Source organism: Ceratotherium simum, chromosome 4 (genome assembly GCF_057802395.1).
Source record: "Ceratotherium simum simum isolate JZ-2026a chromosome 4, ASM5780239v1, whole genome shotgun sequence".
Taxonomy (NCBI): Eukaryota; Metazoa; Chordata; class Mammalia; order Perissodactyla; family Rhinocerotidae; genus Ceratotherium; species Ceratotherium simum.
This window is the reverse complement of record NC_141903.1, coordinates 11,170,674-11,191,403: the sequence shown is the minus strand read 5'-3', so window position 1 is coordinate 11,191,403 and position 20,730 is coordinate 11,170,674. Positions and strand designations below refer to the sequence as shown.

General features: G+C 50.4%; 1 protein-coding gene across 1 annotated transcript in view; it reads right to left on the bottom strand.

Annotated features, from left to right (window-relative positions):
• The window catches only part of SLIT3 (slit guidance ligand 3), a 602,543-nt gene that overhangs the window by 86,901 nt on the left and 494,912 nt on the right, over positions 1-20,730 (bottom strand). The window contains exons 13-16 of the mRNA XM_014786114.2: positions 16,591-16,734; positions 15,163-15,326; positions 5,055-5,205; positions 3,776-3,850 (exon numbers count right to left, since the gene is read on the bottom strand). Coding sequence (XP_014641600.2) covers positions 3,776-3,850; positions 5,055-5,205; positions 15,163-15,326; positions 16,591-16,734 — 534 coding nt within the window. The remainder of the gene's footprint in view (positions 1-3,775; positions 3,851-5,054; positions 5,206-15,162; positions 15,327-16,590; positions 16,735-20,730) is intronic.

Below are 20,730 nucleotides of genomic sequence, written 5' to 3'. Positions count from 1 at the left end.
TTTGGGTAGAGGGCTGCCAGGTTTCAGCCTCTGGGTACAATTCTCCTTTAGTGTAAGAACAGACCTAGAAGTCCACCTGAGAGAGGCCGCAACTGTGCTCTGAATGTCACGTCACTTGAAAAGCTGCCTTGAGTTACCACAGTAACACAGTAATAATCCTTTTGGGTAACAGCTTCCACAGCACACGTGATACTCGTGGAGATCTCATTATTCCGACACAAGAGGAAAGGGCACAGAGGTCCAGAATGGTTCAGAAAGGCACAGCAGATCCAGACCCCTGGCTCTGTATTCACTCTCCCTTGCCTGCATGCCCCATCAGGGTAGAGTTGAGAGCATAACCTCTGGGCCCTGGCCCCAAATCCTTGAGGAAGCTTAGCAGACTTGGGCACAGGCACGGCTGGCTTTAGGCACTCTGATGGGCAGAAGTCTAGTCGACCCACCACCTCCATGGGGTGTGGGGGTGGTGATGGGTCCCAGTGCATAAGGATCCTTTACTTAACAAAAAGAGTTACTATCCAGTTATTTTAATAAGTGGTTGTAGCTGGCGGTCTTTGGGAGCAGATTTGCCCCAGTGGGTCATTGGCTTGGTTGGCTAGCACTGTATATATGGATCTATGCACACACTCATTTACTGCCTTCAGGTGGTGCATGCAGCCCCAGCTAACCTGCACTGTCACCCCCCTGGCTCCTGGCTCTGCTGCTTGATTTTTCACCTTGGACAGGTTACTTCATTTTCTGTGTTTCAGCTTCCTCCTTTGTAAAATGAAGCAATCTCAATGATTTTTTTCTTGGTAAGGGTTAAATGAATTAATATCAGTATTGTCTGACACAGAGCAAAGTGTTTAATAAGTGTTAGTGGCTATTACTATTATTATTGTTACTGTTATTATTATGGCCTTGTACCCAGCCCCTTTCCATGTTTGTGCTACTACCCAGGCTCCTGAAAGTATGTGAATTTGCAACTCCTATTATAAACCAGCTACGCTGGGTCACTCACCCAGATGTTCTCTTCTCTCTTCCTGCACCTTCTTGCCCCAGTCCTATGGCCAGAGGCCATGGCTTTCGTCTTATCTCTTCATATTTACTCTGATCCTCATCATAACTTACAAGGAAGGTGGATTTATTTCTATTATTCAAACGATGAAACTAAGGCTCAGAAAGGCTATGGATATTCCTAGGGTCACACACAGGGGAGGGGCAGAGCTGAACTCAGAACAAACGCAGGTCTCTCTGGTCTCTCCTCACACCTGGACTTTTCTGGCTGCTCTTAAGAAGTGGGAATTTTTGGCAGCCCTGACCTTCTTTCCAGCACAGGATATACTGGGAAGAAGTGGGTGACATCTGCCTCTTTGGATGAGAACTGGGCCTATACTTTGGCCCAGTTCTCACCACTCTCTTTTGTTGCTTGGATGCTGAGACTGGGAGCTGGTTGCCACTTCTCATTGTGTTTGTGCTGTTGTTTTCTCGAGTGTGCAGAAATAGTTCTCTACACTCATGTCCCTGTCTATGGGGGAAGACGAAAGATAGACTCCAAGTGCTTGAGTTTCACCTAACTGAGAGAGTGTGTATTTCTTTATGGAAGCAAAGACTACTTGATCCTGCTTACTATGCAAATATGCACTTAGCCAGCTTTACTCATTTTAATTCCTGCCTCACCTCCATATGCATATTTCTGTTTTGAGGTTAGAAAAGTTCTGCATTTCTCTGGTTTGAATTAAACAGGACGTCTCCTGGCAGGTGATGGGTGATCTCTGTGCTGGGTCCCTGAAGCTAGAGGGGTGCTGGACCACACGGACAGCCACATACCTCACCAGGACCCATGTGTGCCCCCTCTCAGCTGTCCCTTCAGAGTGCTCTCCACTGCTCTCAGTTACAGAGCAGTCACTGAGGCCAGGGCCAAGTGGTGGCTGCAGGCAGGGAGGTGGGGAGGAAGCCTGAACAGCACTAATGTGACGCAGATGCCACACAGGGCAGGGAAGGTCTCTCTCCTTCTTGCCTGCAGGGGACTGATGGGCGGGAGAGCGGAGAACAAGAAAAAGTGAGTTACAGTCAATTCTCATTATTCTGCATAGGTATGTTCTACGAAGTTGCTGGGGAAAATGAATTAGTGAATACTGAACCATTCTCCTAGGGGAAATACAGGGTTAGGTTCCTGTGGGCCTCTGGTCACAACATTTTCATCAACTGATCAATACATAACTTTGTTTGATGTGTGTTTCTGTTTAAAGATATCTTATTTAATACATATTGTTGATCTATTTACATTGCACTCACAGCCAACAGCACTATAACTCACACCTGAGCAAATCTCAAGTACCACACTTATTTTCTCTGTAAGGCACATCACAGCCTTAGGATCACTAGACAGCACTTCAGCACTATGCTGCGGGGCCATTTTAAATAGTGAAATTCCCAACAAAATGCATAAACATGTAAATGAAGTGGCACCAGGTATACCATGCAAAGGACCTTGTTTACAGTATGAGAGCTGAAACAAGACACCAGAGTCTTGTCTTGTTCCGTGTCAGCTGGGAATAGGCATGTAGGGAACCCCGAGTTTGTTGCTGCTCTGTCCACGTTTATGAACGACCATGAAAGCACTGCAAGTATTGATTTTGGAGTTACAAATAAATCTTAGCGAGTAGGTGAATTAGCAAATACAGCATCCATGAATAATGAGGATTGACTTATTTCCTTTGTTCCAAAGCAGACTCAAACTCTGGGGTGGGGAGACGTGAAGTATGAGGTGGGGGCAGGGAGAGGGGTCAAGGAGAAGGGAATGCGATGGTAAAGAGTGCCCTCTCTGTGCTCAGGGCGGAGCTCATAGCTCTCTGCTGGGGCACTGGGGAAGGGAAGAGGAGGGGGCAGGAAGCCCCACCACACCCTCGTGTGATTAGAGATGAGCCTGAGTCTAAATGCCAGCTCTGACATTTATTGGCTGTAAGGCCATAGACAAGTCATGGAACATCTCTGAGCCCTGCCGGCTTCCTCATTCGCACAAAGCGGAACATCAAGCCAGGCGGGTGTGTGAGGTCTAAATGAGATGATGCATGTGAGGCAGGGAGCGTGGCACCTCACCCAGGAATAAGTGCTCTAATAGCTCGGCAACATTATTCTTGTTATCTTTATGACGTGGCCTGAACTCCCAGGCAGAGAGAGGGTAATGACGGTAGGCAGCCCTGGCTGTGGGAAAGCCAATAGAAGCACGTGGGCCCTCTGTCTCACCTCAGGCTCTGGTCAGACCCAGGGACACCTAGACTGAAGCCCAGCGTGCAAGGTCCCAGCACAAGGTCCCATGTACCTCACTAATGCAGAGACCCTTAAGAGTCCACCTAAAAACAGATCTTAAACCATCACCTTGTAAAAATTACTAAGTAACATGCACCCTAGACCCCTGTGTCCCATTGCTGGTCCTTAACCGAGTCCCTCTCATCCCTCTTAAGGGTGGATGTTGGGTGTGGGGCAGGGGATCGGGATGAACAGAGGGACATGGAGTGAGGGTCAGGGATGGTGCAGAATGCATGCTCTGCAGGATACTTGACAATTTAAAGTCAGTGAAGTTTCATTTTGGTCTCTGTCTACATGACCATGCCTTAGTGTCCTGCTTCCAATACATGCCCATAGCAGGGGTCAGGAGGAGGCAGGGAGGGGCTGGAGAGGAGGGTGATGGAGACACCAATGCCCTGGCATTCTGCTCTAGCATTCTGCTCTAGTCTGGAACATAGACCTTGGTCAGGGAGCGGAGGCTGCTGCCAAGTTCTCGAGGCTGACTTACATTTTCCTCAGGTTGGGCAACTTCTTGAAGATACCAGTGGCCTCTAGAACAGATATCTCATTGTCGTTCAGTCGCCTAGATGGGAAGCAAGCAGATGAGGCGGTGGGTTAGCTATGGATTGGGTCCCTACTACAGCCCCCCATGCCTTCACCTGAGTTGCCACCTAGACTTCACACTCAGCCAAGATCAACAGAGCCATGGAAAACTTCAGCGTCTGATGAGAGGAAGAGAATGTGAAGGGGCAGGAAAGAGAGAAGACCAGGCTCCTCCTCCTAGAGGAAGCCCCTTTGACTAGGGTGTAGTGGACTTTTTGAATACTGAGCATGGGCATGCCTTTTTTCAGCACCCAAACAATCAACTGCCAATGATCTGCCTTGATTTTGTAGGGGTACCAATAACAACTTAAATCCCCAGGAAGATTTCCCCAGGTTCTCCCAATACTCCAAGCCCCTTGGCTCCTTCCAATCACTTTCCTCCGCTGAGGGCAGCTCAGGGACTGCACAGCCAACATTCATGCACACTCAGAGAGAGCAGGAGGGCCAAAAAGGCTGTGCCTACTGTGATTGGTGAAGTCAAAGAGGACAATAATAATAATAATGAAGGCCACCATCATTTATGCAGGGCTTACTCTGTGCCAGGATTCAAGATGAATTCTGTGCTTGCATTCTCTTCCTTAATCGTCCTAACCACTGTGGTAGGTAGGTATCATCACCTTCACTTGATAGTCTAGAATCTGAGACTCAGATCTGAGAAGCAACTTGCCCAATCTCAGGAAGACTGGAGAAGACAGGAGTCAGACTACGGCGTGTCAGCCCCACATGCTGTGTGCCCTCACACCCCCCACCCCCCCATGCTGTAACGTTTTAGCTTTTCTACTTCCGGGTAAACCAACACACCCCTTTATTAGCATGGATGATTGGAGGCTCAGATATATCTAATCATTCTAGTTGTTTTCTCACTTTATGACAGTTATTTATTTAATATCCATCTTTCTGGTTACATTGTAAACTTCATAAGGGGCAGGAGGGACTGTTTTGTTCACTGGGGAAACTGGTGGTGCCTAGCTTACAGTGGGTGTTCAGAAAATATTTTTAGAATAAATGAACTGTCTTTAATTGCGAGTAAGCTGTCCCAGGGGATACCTGGGTGTCTGCCCTTGGCCCAGGACGCAGAGGACAGCCAAGGAGTGATTGAGCCAGAAGGGGTCGCCAGGAGACCCGGCCCAGGGTGACTGGGTGTGTGGGGACGTGGAGGGCTTTTATGCCCAGGTAGTACTTACAGATCGGTGACATATTCGGGAAGGTGGCTTGGGATGCGGGCCAGCTTCTGGTTGGAGCAGTCCACGATGGTGCCCTCGCAGCGGCACTTCTCGGGGCACACAAGGTCCATGAAGCACTCACTGCTGAACCTGCTGCGGTAATCCTCTGAGCCTGGGAGGGGCCAAAGAGGAGAGTCAGTGTCACCAGTGTTCCCAGCACAGGTGAGGCTGTGGGCGGTGGGGTTGGGAGATGTGTAGGAGGTGGGGTCCAGTGGCAGACACAGTATTGCCTTCATTTTTTAGACACCTTGCTGGTGCCCTCCCTGCCCCCTAGCCTCCCAGGCCCGTGACTTTCCATTTGGTCTTTGTCATTCATCATTTTCAGTCCTCACAGGAACCAGGCTCAAGCTCTGTGAGCTCTTAAGCTTTTGTGGGTCACGGACCTTTTTGAGAAGCTGATGAAAGTTATGGATGTTCTTCTCAGAGAAGTGCTCCTAGGGACATGTGTACACAATTCAGCCTACAAGGTAGGGGGGCCACCCACTCCATGATGCCTATCAACTATGGACCCACATGAAAAGTCAAGTGAAGAGATTTTGATGGTGGTCATGCCAGGGGTGGGAATGAGGTAAAGAAAGGGGGTCACAAACTCAGTTGTCTTCAGGGTCTAAGCAGGTAATGAAATGATAAAGGAGGCCCAGCATATGCGATCAATGACCATTGACACCTGGCCTCAACCTTGGGGAAACAATAATGAGGGTTGGGGACCTGGGGAATTGGAGCCCACCGCCCTAATGCTTGGGAATTCAGCTCAGGGTTGCCTGACAATCCTTTTTAAAAACAATATTGGAAATGAACTCAAATTTAAAACATTGTGAAGAAAAGCACACGTCTTCTGAGGGCCAGATTTGCCCTTTGTCTTTGAGAGTAAACTCTGTTTAACTAGAGTGAAAGGCCGCTTCGGATGAGCTAAAAGCAGTTGGAGCTAAGATTTATTGTTTTGAAATTTAATTTCTCTTGAGGTTGCACAGTAATGGTAACAGGACCTAGGATGTGATATCTCGAGAGACGCCCTGGGTTGCTGCTTTAACGATCAGAAATGATTCCCGGGCACCTGGGCCAACCTCTGCGAGACCACAAACCGTGCCCGAGGTAACCGGGAAGCTCTGGTTCTCCTATTGGACACCAGCTAGCTGATGGCGGGGGTCTGCTTCACTCGCACCCTCAATGTTTCACTAGCACAATGCTAGGCACGAAACACGAGCTCGACCCACATTTGTCCAATGCATACATGGGGTGTCAATAGCGTATCAGTTGCCCTGGATATGAGTATTTCTGAAGTGTTTCGGAGAACGTGAACCTCATTTGTTTGCTTAACCAGCTGGCAATCTTATTTGCGTTAGGAGCAGTATGGGGCACCGGCAGCCCAGAGGTTTTAGCAGTAGGGGGCATGGGTTTGTCCAGGCTTTGCCACTTACTAGCCTCAGTCTCTCCACACATAAAATGGGAATCAAATGATTGCCCCAATCTCACGGGGGTTGTTGTGAAGATGCAGAAAGATCAAAGTGGTGGAGAGTCTCTGGGAAAGGGTCAAGAATTGTACGGATGTTGGTGATTCTACTACTGTTTTTTTCTAGAACCTAGTGGAACATTTGGCACATCAGAGGCCACTAACGTATCAGTGTAGCTAGTGATAATAGGTGACATTTACTGAGCATGGACCACGAGCCAGGCATTACTCTTCAAACTTCAAACAGGTGAGCCCATTTAATCTTTGCAACACTCTGAGGTTATGATGACTCCATTTTATAGATGAGGAAACTGAGGCCCAAGGTCATGCAGTACACGTCAGAGGGACGAACTCAGGCAGGCTGTTGCCAGGGACCACGTGATAAACACTCTGCTTTACTGTAGATATGCATTTTGACAAAACCTTTATCCCAGTTCTTCTAGGAATGATCATAAAGTCTAGCTCGGTCAGGGTGGACTGAATGGATTTTCTGGTAGCGGGCTAGGGTGAGGCAGGAAGCAGACGTCATTTGCCCTCTTGGTTTCTCATCCCTCACATTATTAACCTATGATAGTTCCTGATCGAGAATAAACTTGGTGGGTCTCTGATTCTGAAGTGCGACCATCTACCTAAAACAGGGGGTCAGAGGCCTGGACCTGTCTCCTTCCCCTCTCTGCTCCCTCCCAATCCCCCTCCTTCACCCCACCTTCCACCTTTAGGCTTGTGTGAGCAAAATCCATGCACACAATCCCACAGTTACTTGAGCAGCTTCCTGGTCCGATGCATTATGCAAATCTCTTATTCTTGGCTTGCCAGCATCCACACCACTGAATAACTCTGACCTGGGCCATTTCCCCCAAGACACATCAACGTGCTGAGTCTTGGACAAATTTCATTTTGCAAACCCTGCTATATGACAACCCTCTCTTGCTCCCTGCCAGTGGTTCCACACGGTGACGGTATAAAGGGGCATTTCGTACATATGCATATATTTTTCCTTCAGAAGGGTCTACAATGGGATCCTTGCAAAGTGGAGGAATCCTGAGTATTGATCAAAGGCAGAAAGACAGGAGGGAGCACAGTTTGCTCTTCAACACAATGAGCCTGAAGACGTGCACTGGCTGGGCCGTGGCCAGGGACAGCCGCCGATTAAATGCATTTTCGTTTTAATCAAGGTGAGAGCGTCTGTAGTTAGCAGGAATCGCTCTCTGTAGTATAGTTAGATTATAACTGGCGGACCTCTGCAATGGAGCTGCTGACCCATTTTAATGAAATGATTTTGCAATTAGATTCGATGGACTAATGTGTTCTTTCCAGCACTTTTCCCCCTGCTGTTTTTGTTATTGCCCTGGTTTGTAATAACGAGGGGGTCGGAGTGTGATATTTTATATGAGTGGGAGCCAGAAATGTTAATAACGGCGTATGTACATAACCGAAAGAGTTCGTTCCCCAGTCAGAGCCAGCCTGAAATGCCACCTCCATCACTTCATATTTCATTACCGAAACTACCCAGGGTTTCTTCAAGCCATTTGTTATGCCTAATGCTCATAACTACCCAAAAGTATTTTTAACTTTTACAGAGCTTTAAAAGTCAATTTCAATCTCAATGCATATTTGTCACTGCCAGAAATACTTAGGAGGAGAGGAGTAACTGAAATAGGCCACCGCGTCTTCTCTTTGGGGCGAGTTCAGATAGGAGAGATCTCGGAGGATTTGAAGAAGGGCCATAAAATAAAACCCTGGCTGAACCGGGTCTCGGGAGAGCTGGTGTCATCTGGCATTTCACCTGCTCCTGCCCCTGTACCTTCCTCCCCTTTTGCAGGCTGCTCAGAACAACGACACTTGGAACACGATCACAGAGAAGCTTTAATAGACCAGGGGGTGGAAATCCATAGCAAAGCGATTTTATTGCAAATCCCTGCCCTACGGCCACTTCCCGGGAGAGAATTTAACATTTGGATGATCGTGGGCATGGGGCAGGTAGGGAGCCAAGGCTCCCATTCTTTGGATGGACTTTGCAGAGGCCCAGGATGGCTGCTGCCATTAGCAATCTGCATTTTGCATCTTCCTTTGGGCAACCAGTTTGTTGAGTGGAAGTCACAGATTCACCGTTATCTGATGACCATGGACCCATCAACGCACATGTCCAGAGCTCTCCTCTTCTACCTCCAATATCCCTAAGATGGGCAGGATGAAAGAAAGAAGGAAAGGAGCAGAAAGAGGAATTGGGGGGAGCAGGAGGTTCCTCAGCTTGAAAAGAAAGTTATGTGGACGAGCAAAGCGTCATAAGTAATGAATGGAGTCAAGAGAACATTGCCAGGCACATAGTGATCTACTCGTGGGCAAAGGCCGGGGGGACCAGACACCAGTGGCTGGAAAACACCAACTGTTTTGCCAGGAGTTTGGTGGTCAGTTGGGCAGACAGCTGTCCTAGTAAGCCCTCCCCATCAGAGTCTATTATGAATGCAGCCATCTGCCTGAAAGCAGAGGGAAATGCCCATGACCTGCGGCTGGGCAGTGCCTGGTCACAAGAATGCTGCTGCAGGACTAGGGAGGCGCCAGTGGAAGGGCGCCATTGTGGGCCCACTCCCAAAGCCCTGGCCCCCGGCATGGTGGAGGCAGGCTCGAGGATTTGTTCTGTATCAAATGGATCTTGGTAGATTCATGCTGGAGAGGAGCAGCCATTTAAACAGTGCTGCTTGCTCTCTCTCTTACTCAAGTTATTTTCTATTCACAGAAGTAAGGTTGAAAGGGAGTGTTAAAAAAATTTCACCTTGCTATCAATTCAAGTCAAGGTCTTTTTGATTTTATAATTCAAGGCAATGGGATTGTCCATAGCTTGGAAGGCCAAGTATTATAGCTGTAAAGAGCAGCCATGCTGACCCTGGGAAAGTTAGTTAACCTCTCTGAGCCTCAATACCCTCATCTGTAAAATGGGACTTATAGGGTTGTTGTGAAAATTAAACAAGATAGCAATGTAAAACAGTTCCGTGTCTGGCCTATAGTAAGCATTCAATATATGGTAATGGAATTCAGAGAGGTCAGCAGTACTCTCCATTACTCAGCAATGGTTGGGCCCCTGGCTCTGAGGGGTAACCTGAGAGAGAGGAGACAATGAGAGTCACACATCACCATGGGAACCCAGAGCTCAGCTCCTGGGTCTGGTTCCCACCATGGCTCTCTCTCACGGGAGAGGACACAGACTTCATCGCAAGAACCAACAACAATCTTTGGTTACACTTGGTCCAGGATTTATCAAGAAACAAGCAGAGTGGGAGTTGCTAAGAGCCCTCTCTTTATTGTCAGAGACAACAGGTTTCTGCACAGCTCCCACGTGGCATGCACTGAACTAGTACCACATGAGGAGCCCAGCACGGTGGCCTCCGTGTTCACTGTGCTTGGAAGGTCAAGGAAACAGACTAGACTTTAGGCTGCATGGGGACTAGGTCCAAAGTACTCATGAGGGATGAAGGTCAGGTTCAGAAGGAGCCTTAGGTTAAATCCAAAGTCTTAGACTCATGCCCTGTCCACCCATTCTCATGCTCACATTCATTCCCAATGCCTCCAATAAAGATGTAGGTGGGGGTGGGTCACAAGTAGTGTGACTGTTGGGTTAGCTACCACTTGGGAAAATGACCTTGGGCTGGGACTCTTCCATGAAACAATGGGGCATGTGTCTTGGGCACACCATTCCCTTTGAATGGAAGAAGATATGACAGTGGTTTCTGAGCTTGAACCTAGCTACTTTTCCCTTGGTCAGCATCCAGACTAGATTTGGGGGATGGCGACTCCATTTGGGGTAGGAGATGTGGATACAGATCTTAGCTTGCCCCCAGTGTGATTTTCCATACCCATTTCAGCCCATATCTGCTACCTGGAGGCCGAGGAACTCTGTGAATCCTTCGAGACTCCCACCCCCGCCCTTTGTGAGGCTAGACCGGGAGAGGTGGGTCTGGCAGGTGGTGGGCTGCGGTGCTCCAGAGCAGAGAAGAGGTGTCCAGCGGTGGCGGCGGCGGTGGCGGGCCATGCTGCAGGAGAGCGCGGTGCTTTCCGCGGTGCTTGACAGAACCATGTTCCGTTTCCATCGTGCCACCACATGGTTAGATCAAGCACAAAGGAAAGCCCCACGGTGACCGGTCAGAGTCAAGGTCAGGAAGCAGCGTCAGAGAGAGGACAGGAGCGCTCAGAGGAAGCAGCGTGGAGCAGCGGAAGCCGGAGCAGGCCCCCACTGAGCGTGATTAGTACCAGGAGCGGGGTTCCACGGGAACACTTCCAGAGACAGGAGCCCCCCCGCCCTTGTTCCCCACCCCAGGGGAGACACAGGAGGAAGGGAGAAGAACAAGTGGGAGACTACTGGACACCCCTGCTCAGGAGCATCAGGGCAAAATGGATCCTTCCCCAAAGAATTAAAGAAGTCAGCCGTCGGTGGTCATATCACAGGCTTGAACTGAGCCTCTAAACTCCACTCAATCACATCATTTGATCTGACAAGACATCAAACTCAGCAGAAGCATCTTCTGCATGCTCTGCAACCCAGGGCCCGTCCCCACAGCAGAGTGGTTCCATAACAGTCTGTTCCCCCAGCTCCTTAAATAAAGAGAAAGTCACAGTTCCCAGTAGTCTAGGGAAGCTGAAATGCTCTTCTTTAGGAAAAAGTCCCTTTGATGTTCCACAACTCAGGAGTCTCTTCAGTATCCTTCAGGTTCCCCCCAAACCCTCTGGCCAACAGCTGATCCTCCCGGATCACTCAAGGTACCGTAGAGGAGGGGTGTGGTATTGAGAGGAAATACATGTTCCCAGCCAGAGAGAAAGATGGGGAATCCCGTGGGGCCCCAGGTTTGGGACTGAGAAACCTATAATCATAATGGTCTGAGAACACAGACTTTCACAGAGGAGGTGACCAGTGCCCCTCATGAGGAGGGGCCTCTTTCAGACAAAGAGAAGGAAGGAAAGGGAAGACACCTGATTCTAAGATCCTTCATTTCTTGAATTCCTCCATGGCTGTGAATCATGGCAGTGGGTGGGGGGGACCAACAACCAACCCTTCTGGATGCCAAGAGCTCAGGTGAGGGTGCCCAGTCTTTCTATCCCTATCTGTAATAGATAAGGGGCAGTTTTTATGAACTTCCTCCCAAGCTATTGGGAGATGTGTGCACCTTGAAGAGACAGAGCCAGGGCCAGGTGACTGGGACTCCCCGTGCCCTGCCCTCTGACAGGAGGGATGGGGTCACCGTTCCTCCACAATGTGTTTTTGGGACAAGATGATCGCAGCATCTTGACAGTGTACAGCTTGTCTGCAATGGTTGACCAGTTAGTCAAGGTCACTCCACAGCTCTGGGTCTTGCCCCTGCTCTTTCTAAGCCCCCCCCACCTGACCAACTACAGTTGGCCACTGTAATCTAGACTCAACTTCGCTTTGACCTCCAGATGTGCAGGGCTCTGAAAACACTCTGGTTTGAGGATTTCATATTCAGAGGTTTGATTAGGGCCTTAGTACCAGAGCAGGGAAAATCCATCCCTCTCACGTCCCCACCCCCAAGGCTTAAAGTCCATTCTCCTTCTCTTCAGTTCCTCGCAACAAAATGAAATGGAGGGACCGGGGAGAAAGTTGTCAAGAATCTTCACAGTATGTCAGAAGTCCTGAAAATACCACTCTATAACCTAAACTAAGGCTTTTCTGTGGTGTGGGCCTCAATGTTTTCCTCTCTAGCATGGACTGGGTGACCTCTGAGCACTCTACAACTCTAATTCCCTGAGAGGTATCTTGCTGTCTGCCATCTTTGGACACACTGTCACCATCCTCCCTACTTTCCACCACGAGAGTTTCTTCCTGCCGACTGGATCTCCACACACAAAGGGGGTAGGCATGATGGCAGACAGACTGTGTCTTCCAGCTGCCAAGTGCTCCCCTAGGGTGGGGCTTGGGGTCCCAGGCAGCCAGGTGGTGCCTTTTCAGGAGGACTTAATCTGATGGTCAGATCACCCCAGCCAGCAGCATCCACCTCTAACCCGATCTCGCTGCCCAGGGCGGCGGACGCAGCTGATAGAGGCAGACGCAGGGCAGCCGGGAAACCAGACACCCCGCCTAAGGAGGGGCCTGATGCGTGGCAGGAGCAGCCCTCAAATTGGCTCCTAATTACATCAGCTGTCTCTGCAGTGGGGGAGCTTTTAGGGGAAAGTAAACGCAGAGTTATTATCTGTCAAATCCAGTTCATGTCACCTGCCCCACCTCCCTTCTTCTGGAGCTTCTTGGAAACACGGAGCTTTAGACCTACAGCTTCTGGATCCCCCAAGGCCAAGACAGGTCTGGGCCCCAGTATCTCTCAGTCAAGGCCTTTGGAGCTCACCAGCAGCTCTCTCCACCTGTCTTCTCTGCAGCTACATAAAATGAAAGCGTATAGAAGGCTGTTTGTCGGGCTCATCACAGCTCCAACTTTCACTATCTTTATGGGAATAATCTTTCCACTTAGTATTGATTTTAAAAAAAGATACTTTAGACAGAGTCAATCCAAGAACCTGCTCCTTCTCCCGTTCGTTTCTTTTTTTATTTCCAAGCACCCCTACGCCACACAGGAAAAGAAGCCAGGATCCCTCCAATGCACAGGTAGGTAGGTAGTGGCAGAGCCAGAGTTAGAACTAAGCTCTGCTGTTTCCTAGGTCTATCTGCGATTTTCTCTTAGTTCTCTTAGTTCTCTCTGTACCCCCACCCCCACCCGGCCACCCCAATCCCAGCCTGCAGTCATTCCTAGGCAACTGCCCAGGTTGTGTCCCTAGAGACACCAGTTCTCAGACCCTGGACTGACTCCATCCCTGCCTGCCCCCAGGGCTAGGGCATCAATCTGGAGCCCGAGATCTTGACAGGCACCCCGTGAGAGCCAGGGGGCAGGGTTGGCAGAGGGCACCCTGCCCTGCTCTACCTCTTATCACCCCTCTTCTTGGGCATGACTGCTTGTCAGAGCTAATTAACTCAGGCCTGGCCAGACACAGGTAGGAACAGAGGGGACAGGGGAAATAGGTCATGTGGAAAGGTCTCCTGGAAAGGATGGTTGTGCCTCAGGTGACAGCTCTGGGCTGGGAGAGGTTTTTCCTCCCAAAGATGCTGCCAGCCTCAAGAAGGAACTTAAGAAAAGAGTTTAGGGGTGGCAGGTGGGGACAGGGCCGTGAGACTGCAAAAGGAAGTCATTCGAGCAGCTGGAGCTCCTGCCCAAATCTCCTTCTCCCCCACACGCTGCACGGTGTTGAGCAGGGAGCCAGATCTGGGGCGCAGTCCTGCCTCCAATGTTTGTTGGCTGTGACCTTGGGATGCCCCTTTCACCTCTGAGCCCTCAGCTCCCTCCACCACAGAATGGGGACCTCTCCTGCTGATCTCACAGGACCATTGGAAGAACCAAATCACACTAGAAGCCCTCAGCCCAGTGCTCATCAGAGGCAAGAAACTGCCCTTGAAATGGACATCACTATTCTGGGGAAGACAAATTGGGACCAGTGTCTCATACTGCCACGAAGTCCCTGTGGTACCTCCAAGCCCGCTCAAGGTATTTGCTTCTGTTGAAAAAAACAGCTCAAGTTTATCATTCTGGAGACATGGATTAAAGAATCTGACTTGGAGGACAAGAACTACTTGCAAGAAGCAGAAGTCTGCCTGCTGGTCTTCTCCCGGTGACCAGTGCCCACGCTGGCACTCTCCTCAGGACAACTCACTTACATAAGACGCTCTTGGGCACAGGGAGAAGAGCGGTTCTCGCTGAAACACAGATTGGGAGGGTTGGCTCCAATCCGTCTCAGCACATCGTACTATCAATCTCTCACCACTGGGAGCACAATGCAGCGTGGTGATTTTTTCCAGTAGCAAATGACACAAATGATAGTCATTTTTAACTGCCTGTTCACCTAGCTATTGGGTCAAGGAGAGCTACTTTTCTTTTAAGATGAGCTGAGAATTCCCCTGCCATTCAACCCTGGTCGGTGTCTGACCTGGATGCAGGGGGGAGGAAGGTTTCTAGAGAGAGCTTGGGAACTAGGAATTAACGCTTTGCTTTCTTCTCCAGCACAACTCTTTGCTGCTCTTTCCACAATCAGAATGCACCAGTCTGGGAGGGGGAGAGAGCTGGCAAAAATATCTGTGAAACCTATAACACACTATAGTCTGAGAGGAGCACCAAAGGTGGTCTTAGAGGGAATGAGAGGCCCCCAAGATTAGATGTCACCTGCAGCCTGGCCTGGGGGATATTTATTTCTCCATCTGCCACTTGGGAAGCAACTTGAGGAACAAAGAAACAAGCAAAAATCGTAGCCTCTAAAGGGCATGTGTGTAAGGACTGCCCAACCTCTCGCTTCCACCTAGCCCTGGAGATAGGCTGCCACCTGGGTTCTGTCTCTCCTGAAACCGTGCATCCTCCCCACGCCCCTCCATGCTTTTATTGTGTGTGTGTGTTTTATTTTAAATCCATAAGATAATTGGTTTTCTGCAGGCTAACTGAATTTCCCCAATTTAATTTGCAAAGATGCTCCCCAGGAGCCATTACAGCGCTCGCTGTCCTCCAGATTGGATTACTGGCCTCTCCGGGGCTGCTGTACTCGGAGTCGGAAAGTGGGGCCCAGCCCCCGTAACCTGATTACCTGAGCAGCGGAACTTCTTGCTCTTGATCTGGCTGAGGCGCTTGTTGGCCAGCCGGCGTGGGCTGCTGCAGCGGGCTCCGCTGGTCTCGATGGGGTTGTCCTGGAGGTAGTCGGCCAGCCACCTCAAGTGGCAGTCGCACACAAACGGGTTTTGGGCTAAGTGGCTGCGAGAGGGACGGGAGTTCGTCAGGAGTGACCCGCAGTGCGTGCTCCTCCATCACCCCGCCTGGTGCTGGGCCTGGCAACCCAGAGCCAGGTTCCCTGCCTCTTCACCCCAGGAGGACTCGGGGGACGTGGGGGCTTCAGACAGGACACAGAGAGGGGGCCTGAGGCCTGCTGTCTGTAAAAGACAGTCACAGGCACAGCTGGCATCCCATCTGGGGAAGGAGCCTCCCTGATCTCCCCACTTGGGGCAGAACCCACCCCTGATCGCCTCGACTCTCACCCACACCAGTTCTGACGGGCAAAGCAAGTCGCAGGCCAGGGTTGACGCTGAGAGCAGCCTGCATTTTATTTCTCCCAGCTCAGTAACAGCAGGCACACAAAGCAGCTGGCACAGCGGCGGGCACATGGCGGGTGTTCCATATATAGTAGTGGGTATTGTTGTCATTATCCTCCTCATCACGAGGGCAGCACTGTGGGTCTCGCTTCCCCAGGCTCAGTGAGAAAACTCTCCAAAGCGCCACACACGGTGCTCGGCACATGGTCGGGGTTCAATACGTAGCAGCTGTTCTTACTCTTTATTGGCTCCTAGCTCTGGCTCCAGGGGCAGTAAGCGCCAGAGGACTCAGAGGGTCTCCAGAAGCCCCCACCTCATGGTCAGGCTTGGGGCTGGGGCTAGGGTCTAAGCGTGGGGCTGAGATCTGTGCTCAGGTGTCACCTACCTACACTTCTCTTTATAAACATCTGCAGTGCTCGAGAGTGAGCAACTGCTCCCAGAGTGCCCGGATCAGAGGCTTGGTTTGCAGAGTGGCAGGGGTGTTGGTGGGCAGGGATGGGTTATCAGCGGCGATGGCACCTGCCCAGGTTACTGTGGCCATAATGGTTAAGAGAACAGGTTAGCCGCAACTCTGTCTGAATTCAAATCCTGCTTCTCACTAGCTGTGCAACCTTGAGTAAGTTACTTAAACCTTTCTGTGCCTTGGTTGCCTCACATAGAAATGGGGAATCATAACAGTCCTACCTCATAGGGCTGCTGTGAGGCTTAAAGGTTTGAATGCAGGGAAAGTACTCAGTGCAGTGTTGAGCACTGCGTGAGTGCTCAGTGCAGGTAAGCTAGTACTGGTGTTGTTATTCCATTCTCACTGCAGGCTCTAGAATTCTCCTGGACGTTCTCCCTTTGCCTTCATTTTGGGTGTTTTCTGTGACTGGGGGTTTGGGGTCACCTGCTGCCTGGGCACGTGCTGGCACTCAAGGTGGTGTACTCACAGCGTCTGGATGGCCTGCAGAGGAGCAAAGAGCCCCTTGCTGATGGTCTGCAGCTTGTTGTCGTACAGGGAGAGCAGGTGGAGGTTCTGCAGGTCCTGAAACGTGTTCACCCGCAGGCAGTTGATCTTGTTTGCGTTGAGGAGGCTGCAAGCAGAAGAGGGGTCGTTAACCCACTAATCCCGGTAATCACCCACCGAGCAAGGGCTGCACCTGCGGGGGCTGGGCTCAGGGCTCCCCCGCCCTCCAGCAGCCTTGGGCTCCTGCTGCAGAGCAGAGGAACGGGGGACCTGCATTCCTGCGGCCACCGAAACTCTGAACACATCCTGGCACTTGCACGCCCGTCACCACGGATGCTGAGCCGCACACTGCCGTCACCTGGAGCCTCCCCTTGCACCCCTGCCCTCGAGGGAACATGGGAAGTGGTACCCCATGTACTCCACTTTCTTCTTTAGAATACAGAGCTTCCAGGAATTGGAAAACGAAAATCATCTGGCACAATTATTATAAAGCTTTAGTTTATTGACTGAGGGTGATTTTGATTCAGAAAATTCCTTAGAGTTCTTTTGGATCACTGATCTCCTTGGAAATCTCATCAAAGTTATAGGTCATCCTCCCAGAAAAAATATATCCGTGGGTAGGCATGCGTGCAGGCACACACATTCTCTCTCCCTCTCTCCCTCGTGCGCATGCACACACAGAGATGGGGCCCTGTGTGATCCGACCTCTGCCCCTCTCCCCTCTCATCCACTCCACCCCCACTCACTACTCCCTGGTCCCTCAGACACAGCGTGTGTGTTCTGCCCCAGGTCCTTTGAACACACCCTTTCCCCCCTTTGATAAGGTGGCTCCTTCTCCTCTGCATCTCAGCTCAAATGCCACCTCCTCAGAGAGGCCTGCCCTGACCACCTCATCTACAGGACTCCCAACCCCCATTATCGTCTCTCATAGCCCCCTGTTTATTTCTCCGCAGCACTTCCCTCAATGTGTGATTATAGGATATTGGTTTTCTTGTCTATCATTTGCCTCCCACCCAAGACTGTTAGCCCTATGATGGCAAAAATGAATGACATCCATTTCCACATTCCTCCCTTATTCTCAGTGCTTAGCACAAGGATTTATTAAGAAATATACCCAACTCCACATGCCACTCCAGGTGGTCACCCTCCTCTAAGGTGGCCCTGATTCCCTTTTCTATCCAACAGGGACCCCTTCCGCTGTGGTTTGAGTTCTTCAGAGCCCTCCCCCTCCCAAAAGAAAAAAAAGCATCAAAGGAAGCTGGCTTTCAGGTGAAATTCAGATCCAGCACAGATGATGCCATGAGGGTTACAGGAGAGTTTTCCAGAATGGGGCTGGCAAGTCCAGCGAATTTAGGTTCTAAGAGTTTCCTTTATGATCCTAGACTGACTAGTTGTGCCCTCAAAACTACTGCCAAAACACTTCTCATTCGCTCCTGAATGAAAGTAGGGGAGGGAGAAACTAAACCAGCAAAAATGTTGAATTTTTAAAATCTCTACTTGCAAGGCTGGCTCAGAGCTTCCCTCGTGGGGAACGACCCCTGAGATTTGCAATGGGCTGGTCTGCCTCCTGAGGCTCTTGACGCCAGGGTCCAGGGGGACTTGAGTTGGGGGCGGTGGGGCTGCCCAGGGGAGCTACACCATCCCTGCCGCCTCTCCCCTGCTGCAGGCCCGTCCTCCCACAGGCCCCTGTGCATCCGTGTGCAGGCAGGCAGCTGTGTGGCGGAGATGGTGGAGAAGAAGCCACCTGTGTAATCCGGCTAATAACGGGCGGGGTCCCAGGGGTCCACACAGATGCCCTCCTGCCTCGCAGCGGAGAAAAGCTCACGTCGCTAGAATACATTTCATGTTTTCCACAGTGCTCTCCTAACATCCCATTATTCTCACAGCAACCTGGGCAATGGGCAGAACCAGCCTCACAAGTCACAGGTGAGGAAACTGTTGCTGAGAGTTGGGTGGGCTTGTTCAAGGACACCCGTGTTTCCAGGGAGCATGCAGGAAGTGGAGAGGATCATTTAGGTTCCTAGAGCGTTCAGTCTCATCTCTACGAATGCCTTATCTACCCGCCTATCTGTCTATCCCCTTTGCAGCATTTCCCTGAGAATCTCCTAAGCTTTGTACACTGCATTTTAGTCAAAGTCACTCCATTTTGGGGGCATTCCAAGGAGGACGCTATGGAGCGGAGAAAAGCGAGAGGATCCAATGGGGCCAAGCAGCTAAGGGTCAGGAATGGACCCTTCACACACACATTTTTTTGGTTTGTTTGTTTAGAAGGAAAAATAAAGTATGTGGTAAATGATTTGTTCCAAACAGATATTCAGGGCCTTCTGAGGCATCATCTGGCTGGAAATATTGAACTTTTCAGTACAGAGACCAGGTCAAAGGTACCAATCTGATGGCCTGAGATCAGAATCCTCCTTGCAGCATACTGCATCTCATGCGAAAATCTGTTCATTCAGCCCTCCTAGTGTTTTAGAAGTTGGGAAATTTCACATACACGCCAGATTTCTATTTTCTCTTGGAAAAAATATCAGAAGCTCTAGCAACACTGGGTCCACTAGAGGCAGCTGTGGAGTGGCTGTCCCCTTTGGCTAGGACATATGCTCTCTGTTCACCACAGTCCTCACTACTCCCCATTGTATGCCCTTCACTAGTTTATTCTACCTACCTTGCCTGGGTGGGCATTTAGACTTGAGACCCTAGTGCAGAGTCACAAGCTCAGTTGCAGTGCTTGGTTCTGGGGAGCTCTAGACAATGGACAAGGATGACGGCCATGGAGAGAGAAGAGGGCAATTTTGACCAGCCTTCAAAGGGTATCCAAAACGCATGCCACTCCGGCAACCCTCCTCACCCATCAGAACTATCGAGGCTTCTTTTTCTGATCCAGATGCTTTCTTGTTTCCAATTGCGCCTAGATCTCTCAGCATGGGATGTTATCACAAAGATGGAAAGCAGAGATCAAAACAACCCAGGCTGGCAGAATTCCTAGGCAAAGATAGCACGAGGTGCAGAGTGCATGAAGCAGAGGCAAAAAGCAACAGAAAAGGGCAGAGTCTCCCAGCCACTTATTCTCTCCTAGGAGGCTTGGCTCCCTAAGGCAAGACACCTAGGTGCAGGGAGAGATAAAATTAAGCTGCTTATCCAGATTTAGATGCCGAGGACGGCCTCCCTGATGCCCAGCCCCAGCAAGATCTAACAGCCTGTCCTTCTGTCCTCTCTCCTTTGGGAGGAAGGTTGGCAGCTACTCAGCCTAGTCTGGCTTCCATGAAAGGATCTCTGAGCTGTCTGGTACATGGACAAGAGTTGGAGGGGAATTAAAAAAACACCCTACAATGGAGCAAACAGAGAGTAAATAAAGATTTGAAATGGGGTTCAGCAGTTCTGTAAGAAGTCCTGAACACAGGCCATCTCCCTCTTTCTCCACCGAGGCTGCTTGATCTGTCCTGGTTCATCCCCCTTTGAGGAGCCACAGTGTAACTGCTGTGTGAAAGGATAATAATAATGCAGCATCATCTCTAGAGACCACAGCTCTGTGTGCAGCCCTCTGCCAAGTGTTTTCCAAAGCACTTTCCATGCAGTCTTTTCTTTCACCCTCACAGCACTATCATTGTCCTCATTTTGCCGATGAGGAAACTGAGGGTCAGAGTGGTGACCGATTTGACCAGGTCACCCAGCAGTAAGTGAAGCTCCAGCCTGTCTGACTCCAAAGCTCATCTCTTATCCACCATATAAAATCCATATTCTCTTTTCCGTGCATGATGGAAGGATGTTTCCTGTCTCTGGGTTGCTTTTGCTAGCTTTGGAATGCAGCTGGGCATGCTTTAGGTGGATGCAGGTCTGGTTGGGTCTGGAAGACTGCTTGCCTCTTGGTTGTGTAGGCATCAGGAGTCCTGCTGACTCTTAGGAAGGACCTGGCACCAAGCTGGCAGAAATAGGATGCTCACCGAACCGCAACTGGCACGAAGTGGCAGGTTCCTCAGTGAGTGGCTTGCACCTGTGCAAAGCAGGGTTTCAGCCTTCAGGGATCACTGACTAGATGCTGAGTTGGGAGCTGGTATGCTTGGCTCTGCGCTCCCCTCACCCTGAATTCTCACTCTCCTCTGGGCAGGCCAGGGGACAGCAATGA